General features: G+C 35.3%; 1 protein-coding gene across 4 annotated transcripts; it reads left to right on the top strand.

Annotated features, from left to right (window-relative positions):
- Positions 1-255: 255 nt before the first annotated feature.
- Positions 256-8,627, top strand: LOC105452362 (putative inorganic phosphate cotransporter). 4 transcript variants are annotated; one of them, XM_011693396.1, is made up of 7 exons: positions 256-385; positions 4,112-4,245; positions 5,744-6,041; positions 6,539-6,795; positions 7,011-7,160; positions 7,522-7,896; positions 8,129-8,627. In XM_011693396.1, the coding sequence occupies exons 1-7, from the start codon at positions 292-294 to the stop codon at positions 8,300-8,302; spliced, it is 1,482 nt and encodes a 493-aa protein (XP_011691698.1). In that variant the 5' UTR covers positions 256-291; the 3' UTR covers positions 8,303-8,627. The 4 variants fall into 4 exon arrangements, with proteins under 4 accessions (XP_011691698.1, XP_011691701.1, XP_011691699.1 ...); XM_011693399.1 differs by lacking the exon at positions 256-385 and adding an exon at positions 392-586; XM_011693397.1 differs by lacking the exon at positions 256-385 and adding an exon at positions 607-1,331.
- Positions 8,628-9,697: the final 1,070 nt, after the last annotated feature.

The following is a 9,697-nucleotide window of genomic DNA, read 5'->3' on the forward strand; positions in this document are numbered from 1 at the left end:
CTCAGATTTGTTTTCTACTCTGCTGAGTAACGTTTCTCTCGAGAAGAACCTTTTCCCGAGAAGCAACGCGATTTTAGAAAATATCTCGATTCGCGCGAAAGGATAAGAAAATAAGGTAGATAAACCTATTAAACGACGTCGATAACGGCGCGATGATGACGAAGACGGCGAAGAGAGGGAGTGAAAACGTAACCGAGAAGGAAAGGAAGGGGCGGCATGCCGTATAAGTATTGCCACGGCGAGCGAGATAAGGATTTTAATGAAGTGCAAGGAGAGACGCGGGCGCGCGAAATGACGGCTATCAGAAAGGAGGACGACGCCGATGTCGTCGAGAAGGCGTCGCGGAAGATGCCCACCGCGGCGTCCCCGGCCCTGCAACAGAGCTGTAAGAAAAATTGCCAGTGACTGTGTGTGGATAATACTCGAATTTAACGAGGAACGAGGATTAATCGGCGATTGAAGGTCGGATTGCGATTCGTAATCGATGGAGCTTATCTTGAGGATCGGATTTCATAAATCTAGATTGTTCTCGATAAACAAATTTTTGAAAAAAAAAAAATATATTAACTACGTGTCTAGCTATGAGGTAACGTAAGAGATCTCTATCTTTCTATTAAAATGTAGATTTAAGATAGGGAAGAGACATGCACTCGAATCGGTTGACAGATAAACGAATGAAGGGCTTCGAGGAAGAGTGAAAATTCGTCAGTTATAAATTTAGAATTTAGATTGCGATTTTATATCGCTCGGAATCGATTGCTTCGGAATAGATATCGTTGAAAATTTCATTCAAGATCTCGTGAAGTGTCAAAACACGTTGCGCGTAGAAGAACGATTTGTAAGCTTTATCAGTTATAAAGCCATCGAGTTTAATTACATGTTTTGCTTGTTTCTTTTTATATTGTAATGGGACAGGCTTGCAAATTGTGACTCGACGCGCAGATATCCAGTGTATCCGCGGCGGTTGTGTGGAGTGCATTAATTCCGCCGCGTGCCGTCGAGCCAGTCGCGACCGATGATTTTTAGGCAAATCGTTGATATCGGATTAGTGAAGGGACGCTGGAACAAAAACACGCGTGAAATTGCCTTTAGAATTTTTTTTCAACAAAAAAAAAGGCTAAAGTTTGTTAAAAAAAAAAACGGTGGAAATGGAAGCACTTATCACTCGAGTGTGACAGTTAATTGTGACAATTAATTTACTCGCGCGTGCGAAACAACCTTTTGCATAAATCGAACAACATCGTGAATTCGTCCTTTTTTTTTTATCGCAATTATGCTATCCGGAATGCAGATGCAGCAGCAAAGCGCGGAAGCGCTTCCTAATCGTTCCTGTACGATACAGTGTACAATTGCGTTGTTAAACTTAGCAAGATCACCTTGGAGATAGAGCGTAGCGAAATGCACTCAATCTTTTTCAGCGTAAAAAAAATTGCCATGTAAAAATGAACATTTTTACAATGAACAAACGATGGGTATGATCGCGCGGAGAGAGAGCGTTACTTGAAATAAGAATTATTTTTTGTCATACAGGATCTTCGGTGAACGATCTATTATGCATTATTAAAAGCGTTAACAGAAAGATCGAAAAAAGTAAAGAGTAATAGAAATATAAGAATAATGGAAATCACGGTATCGATAATAATTCAAAAAAATTGGGAACGTTAATAACAACGGTGCCGTAAAAATTAGTAAGAAATAATATTTGATAAAGCGAAAGAAGACGTGAAAGATTCTTGAAATACAATTTTGTAAATCTATAATTGGGACACGTGTTGCAATCCGAGTCTCTTAAATTCCGTAATTATTCACAAAAGATGTTGAAAGTGTTTTCCTAGCTCGTATTCGATAACTCTTCTTATTTATCGTTTCGTTGTTTTATCTGGTATTATCGGACGCAAGTTGTAAGTTCGCTTCGTTTCGACCGCGATAAAAAGCGATTCATCGTGACCGCGCTATCGACACACGCGGAGTGAGTTGCCGTCTGCAATTCGTGATCGTTGATCCAGAAGTGCGGGACCGTTCGACGGATCACGGATCCATTTCGCCGTCCAATATTTCTCTCGAGTTTAATGAGTAATAGTTACGTTACGAAAAAAAAACATACGCATATATATTTGTATATTTTGTATTTTCTCTAATATATCTGTGTATCTTCTCATAAATCTCATTACGAATCTCACCGCGGCTTATCTCTGTGCGATTGTCCCCGCTTATGTCTTATCGGATCTCATTCGCTATATATCGACTCGTTATCGTCTAATTTCGATGGAATGAGAAATTTAATCTATCGTCCGAGCCTGGCAGCTCACATTTTTCTTATACACGTGACTTGGTTTTTACTATTATCGCATGTTGCTCATTTCTAAGAAACATAATGCTTACTCACGTTGATAACATTGTTTTTACTATATTTTTAAAATTGTGAAATGTGCGATATCCAGTAAAATTTCCGTGAAGTTTTTCATGTTTTTGCATCGTCAGATATTTTTATAAAATTTGCGATACCAAATGAATAAAGGTTTTTTGTATCAAAATTTGGAATTGTTCTTTTTGGCCATGGCACACAGAAAAATTTAAGCAGTAAGCGAATCGACTAATAACAATCGAGAATTTAAAGCCATAACATAAGTAGTAACAAATCCAACATGTTGATTTCTTTACTGCTTACGTCTTACTGCTTAAGTTTTTCTGCGTGCCATGACCTATTTTGCAGAGAACAAATTCCATACGTAATTCTGGAAAATCTGAGAAAAAATCGTACGATTTTTTCCGCGTTATCCGCGTTTCTTTCCTCGTGCCATTATCTCGCTTTTATGCTAACTAGATATCATCGGCACATACCTACGTAATTATACGTGTCCTGTACAATTACGTGATGATTAGTAATGACTTTGTAACGGAGTAAGCAGGAATTTTAATCATTACGCTCTCGTAAGCGAAAATTAAATAAATCGAATTTATAAAGCAAATAATTTTTATATACGCAAATAATTAATTAAAAAGTAAATTTCGTGAGCTGATACCTTATCATTATTATACGTTAAATAAAAATTAATCTTGATGCAAATCGATGTTCATTTTCGATTGAAGAGATTACATATATGAACTTGTCGTCGCAGAACATGCCTCGTTTGGCCAGAAATTTCCTCTTGAACATTGACCTACAGAAATATATATACGACCGTGGTTTATTTGTTTTTCTGATGCCACGCGATGCGAGCGAAACTCGCTTTCGAGACAGGTATACAAACACCTGCAATTACGCTAATCGTATTCTGTCGCTTGTCTGTTATCGCAAAACGGAATTAAAGGTAGATTACTGATATTACAAATTGCAGCCACTGCGCGTGCCAATAAAAATATGTGTCAATAATTATACATTTATCACGCGATTTCCTCGGTAATCAAATGTCTCTAAAAGAAATTCCACTTTTTTTTCAAAAATTATTCACTTTTCATTGGATGAGTAAATATCTTCATTATATTATCATAACTCATCGTTTCTTCCTGGTATTATCACAGCTCATCTTTTTATGCTTTATCATATATTATATCGTCAGTTACTACTGCAATTAACATTTTAATTTTATTATGTAGCTTTTTTTATGATTTTCCAAGGCTACATACATACATAATTTTACATCCGCTTGTCATTTATATCCGAACCTTGTTGTCATTTATTTAACTCGTTTACTTAATTACCGCTTGACACTTGAGATTAATCCTGATTCAAAATTAATTTTAACACTATGATGACAATTATTTCTAAGCCGAACTGACTTTAAATTTCAATATTGAGCAAAAACGATGCTTTCGCGTTTAGCTCGATTAATCGGCTTTCCTTCGTTTGCTGAAAATTTTTTAATTTTTTCCAAAAAACCAATAATAAATTAAATTTGTAAACGATAAGCGTCGAATAAAATTTATTTTTTATTTCAAACTTTTTGCAATGAAAGATTTTCTCTAGATTGGTTTCTATAGATTGTACAACAAGAATAATTTTATCAAATTAAGATAACTGAATATAAATGATAAAATTCTCGAAAGTTCTACAAATAAACATTAATCAATTTGTCTTGATATCGTTCGTAATTGGATGATCTTTTCGCAGGTATGTTCGGGATCAGGCACCTGCAGGTGCTGCTGCTCTTCCTGGGCATGGTTATCGGGTACAGTCTCAGGGTTGGGATGTCAGTGGCCGTGGTGCCGATGGCGAACGCAAGCACCGCGAATCCAGAAATCAAGGTAAAATTACGTAATTGCAATGTCTTTCTACCTTGGTTTGAAATGCGGTGACTGGAGCACTGACGCTCGAACAATTTGAAACACTCGAGATTATACGTTCCACCGATTGTCAGATAAACGTACCGAGCATGCTACCACGTGCTGCGTTATATAACTTGACAACTCGATGAACTCATTATTGTTGCTTGGGGAAACCCTGTGTATACAACTCGAAATTCCTTTCGTATTTCCTTATATATTCGCAGTGCCTCTTATTGATTTAGATTAATGGTACAAATCTCGTGTGCAATTTTATATTTCTGCATGACGAGCTCCGTCGGAAGACGTCTGATCTTCGCATGTGAATGACGCGTATTTGCAATAATATCCCTCGTATAAAATATTCTTCACATATTTTTTAAATGCTTATAAATTTACATCATATTAAATTTTACGTTCAAAATGTCGAACTCGCGATATAGCGACAGTGATTTGCCGTCGCTTTTTTAGATTTTTATGTACAGTTAGTAGCCAGTTAAAGTTATTTGAAGCTGTTGAATTATTAAATTTGTCCAATCGAGCGTAACTGTATATGCTTACGTTGCGATAAGTCGATTTTTACAGAATGCCCCCGTAAATTCACGCCGTCACCCGAGCTGGAATTTGTGTCGGAGGAAGGAAATTTTCCACGGAATCGGCGGGGGAGTAAAGTGCATGGGGTCGGGCTGTGCGCAATGAAATTTTCCTCTTCGCGCAAGATTAATCGCGGTATTTAGATAAATCTCGCCGTGGGGATGTGGAGAATCGAGCGATTCTTTACGTCGACCAGCGGCCGTAGAATATACAGCGAAGCCGATATACATTCACTCCTGACTTCTTGTGCATAAATGCACGGATCTCGAGCTCACAGATAACGGCCACCGTTGTTTTTACAAGGTTGCTAATAAAGATCGAGAGATAATGAATTGCCAGATTGTAATCGCTGTTTCATTGTCTCTCAGATTGATCGATAAAGCTTGGATTTATCTCATATCATCAACTTTGAATTCTTGTTTATGTTGGAAGATCAAGGAAAATCGGGACTGCATATCAGCAATCGTTAAAATTTATATTAATAACGATCATTTAAATTTAAACACAACAGCTGGCAAATTTTACTATACGAAATTATGCATTTACTGTATAATTGTACACACACACACAATTAAGTTAAATAAATTAAAATAATATACATCGTAAAATAATTATTTCTTGCCACGAACAGATACAGAAGTCATAAAATAATTAATTTTAGTTTTTGATACATTTTCTTTATTACACGCGACAACGTTTCTTTAATTTTATTATATATATAATATATATATGTATGTGATATGATGTGAGTTACTAAATATTATTTTAGATACCAATCTAATCTGTAGTAACTTTTCTATCGAATAATGTTGACCTGCTAAATTTTTCTTAGGTTTAAACTGAGGTTTAAAATCATTCAAAAATCATATATTGGTTACGTCGTCAGGATTACGATTGGACAAAGAGGGAGAAGGATCTGGTGCTCAGCTCGTTCTTCTGGGGCTACGTGGTGATGCAGGTGCCGAGCGGCTATATCGCCAATGCCTGGAGCGCCCAGAAGCTCCTCGCCATCGGGATGCTGTTCTGCGGGATTTTCAAATTCATAACGCCGTTCGTCGCCGATTGGGGCCTGGCGGCCGTCCTGGTTTGCAGGGTAGGCATGGGTCTCACTCAGGCTTGCCTATTACCTTGCATTCAAACCCTTCTATCTAAATGGGCGCCGCCCGCTGAAAGAGCACGACTGGGTGAGAATGGATTCAGAATCTGCGCCCGATACATTAATAATTAAATCAAGTAAATAAGTTGTTTTGTGAAAAAATATAATTTAAATACGTGACATAAAGATTATGAAATTATTAAACGTCAATGTTCTTTTGTTCAAATTTGGAAAATAATGATTAACTAAAAAAGTTACTTTAAAAAGACTTTAATCAATAATAATTAATATTTTCGAGCACGTTATGCCATTTATTTGCGTTACTTTTTGCTTTGATTATTAAAATTAGCTTACTAGAATTTGGATATAGTTTTATGTTTTTCTCTCCCTCTCTGCTTTCTTTACGTATTGCTAGAAATTTCTGAAAGATATTATCGATGAATGGGTAGAACTTGATATGAAAAATAAATTTCACAAATCTATCGCACAGCAATTGATTGCTTCGCTTACAGCAAATTCTAAAATCTAATTAATTGCAGTAATATATATCTTCCCAATTAAATTAATCTATATTTAATACCTCAGGAACATTCGCTTATGCGGGCGGCCAGGCCGGCACGGTGATCACTATGCCGATTGCTGGAGTTCTCGCTGCATCGAGCGTCGGTTGGCCCAGCGTCTTTTACTTATTCGGTGCATTAGCGGTTGTTTGGAGCCTAGTGTTCCTTTATTTTGGAGCAGACTCGCCGTCCGATCATCGCAGCATTTCCGAGGAGGAGAGGACGTATATAGAAGACAGTTTGAGGACAACCGAAGCGAAAACCAATGATGAAGTCAAGCAGGTAAAAATCATTATTAAAATCCTAACTAATGATTTTGTTACATATATATATATATAATATGTTTCTTTTTTCAATATAATTTTCTGTAAAATAAAGAAAATTGCAATTACTATTAGTCGAAAACATTTTTGGAATTTATATATAATAACTCATTAAGACAGTGCAATAAAAGTAATACAAAATATTTACATTTAGGATGATTTTGTACCTTTTAGAAGATGAAAACACCGTGGAGGGAGATTTTCACCTCGGTGCCTATGTGGGCTCTCATAGTAGTCCACTCCTGCCAAAATTGGGGGTACTGGACTCTATTGACGGAAATACCGAGTTACATGACAGGCGTGTTGAATTTTAAAGTCGATGCTGTAAGCAAAAAAATTTAACAAAATAAATAAAAAGGATAAATATATTTTTTCTATATATCAATATATATTCCGACCGTCTATGTATATCACAATTAAATTGAGAGAAGACCCGCATGATCATAGCAAGATCTTGGTGTTCCTAATATTTTTATGTGAATTTTACATACATATTTCAGTTTTTTTTTTTTTGCTATGACCGTGTAGGTTTTCTCTCAATTTAATTATCTTATATTTTTTCTATATTTCTATAATTTACTTATATCAACTAATTAACATCTATAATTTGTTTTAATTTTTTTTCCCAAAATAATTTTTTCTTTAGATTAAATAAATTAATTAAAATATACTTTTCTTTTTACAGAGCGGCGGAATTTCCGCCCTGCCATATCTGGTGATGTGGATTCTGAGCGTTCCCATGAGCTGGTTGTCCGATTACGCATTGCAGAAGGGTGCGTCCAGGGGTACGGTCAGAAAGGTCTGCAACTCGATAGCCCACTGGGGTCCGGCTATCGCCCTGGCGTGTATGAGCGCCGTACCCGAGAACGGTTACATCTGGGCCATCGTCATTCTCGTTCTGGCGGTAGGACTGAACGCTGGCTCTTTGTGCGGCTTCCAAATCAATCATATTGATCTCAGTCCAAACTTCGCCGGGACCATGATGTCTATCACCAATTGCGCCGCAACTGTTACATCCATTATCGCGCCACTGATATGTAGCGTGATCGTCTCCGAAGAGGTAAATAGTCCGTTCCCTATCTTCCGCGTGTAAAATATCTGTCAAATAGCAATCTAGTTTATTTATTTCTAGGAATTCTTTATTTAAAATTCTGTCGCTTCTAATTTATCTATATTTATATTTAAAAGTATGAATTTACAATTAGTATTTTCTTCATCCTTAATGAACTTACCTATAATTGCTTCAAGAACAATGAGAAAGTTTCTATCGAGAGATCTCTCTCGCTTTTCAGAGCAGCGTGTATCAGTGGAACATCGTGTTCTACGTCTCGGCGGCGATCTACTTCCTGGGTAACTTGGTGTTCGTGATATTTGGCAAGGGTGAGGTGCAATGGTGGAACGATGATTCAGAGGTAAAACAGCAGATACGAAAAAAAAACAACGAACAGAACGAGACGCAGACTTGAAATTTAAGTTAATTTTGATACGCTCTTGAAACTTTTGTAACTTATGGGGGGATCTAAAACAAGTCTGCAAGCCGAAATTGGGACTCGAGATTTATATTAAATTAAATTTTTTAATGTACATCCGAAAATTCGAAAATTGCGATCGACTACAAAATCGTTTATTTATTGTTGTCATCGACGAACAGCTGTACATATCATTGTTCCGTCATGAAGTGTCCGTCAATAAGTCTTTCAGCTCTGTGTTACATCAGTATATTTGTAAGTTAGACCAGAAAGGTCTGATCAGTAAGTTAGACCTGTAAAATAAATTTTCACTCACTTGTTATTTATAAGAACAAATTTTTCCTTTCTATTTAGATTAAACTTAGAGCAATAATTAAAATACTGTTACATGCATATTACATACGTAATATGATATGCAGTTTAGAAAAAAATTACATACACTGCTAATAATATATACTGTGTTTAAGATGATTGTCTCAAATGCACTAAGAAATTGTAAAATAGTTAAACCCTGTAAAAAGAACCTTTTCAAAAAGTTTTTTATAAAAAGAAACTAGAAAAAAAAATTCAAAATTACCATGAAACCTAATTATTTATTTAAAAGTTTTTAAAAATCAGTTACGAAAAAATTTATTTTAAAACAAATGCAAATAGAAATTTATCGCAAAAAAACTATATTGTAAAGTTTAATGTAAAAATTGATTGCAAATGTATTTGACACAAACATGATGAAAAATATATTGTAAGACATATAATGTTTGTGTTAACAAACAGTTGTTACAGTGATTATTGTAATATATTCTTATTATTGTAACATATCTGTAAAGACACAAATTTTGATCTCTATAATTAATATTGTAAATGAATATAATCAAAGCGATGCATATATAAAATAATGTGAATGAAACATGAAGAAAAATCGATTAATTTTTATTTTTGTCTTAATGCTATAAAATTCCGATCCTTTCTATGTCTTTTGGAATTTAAGTTACGTTTTCCTGATACGTGTTAATCTATAGATATGAATAGCAGACGTTTCTGTCAAAGTTCCAGATACTCGAGAGCGAATTTTTATCTGATAGAATGCAAACACAACGGACAGCGTGGTGCTCGTGTCATTAACGTTCGTGTTAAACATCTTATCTTTATAGAACGCAAAAAGATCATGATTATTTATCCGATCGTGATCGAATTGTACTCATGAAATCTCAATAAGTGAAAGTATAATTACGACGCAAATTTTGTTAATTATTAAGTTGAACTCTTTTTTATCAAGTTGAATCCCTTCAACAGAGCACGTTTATTTAAATAAATCAATCATTAAATCGTATTGTGCGGATATTAGCAGTAGTATTAACATTTTTTTTTTAAATTGCAAAACATTAATGTATA

Source organism: Wasmannia auropunctata, unplaced genomic scaffold, assembly GCF_000956235.1.
Source record: "Wasmannia auropunctata unplaced genomic scaffold, wasmannia.A_1.0 LD336033.1, whole genome shotgun sequence".
Lineage (NCBI taxonomy): Eukaryota > Metazoa > Arthropoda > Insecta > Hymenoptera > Formicidae > Wasmannia > Wasmannia auropunctata.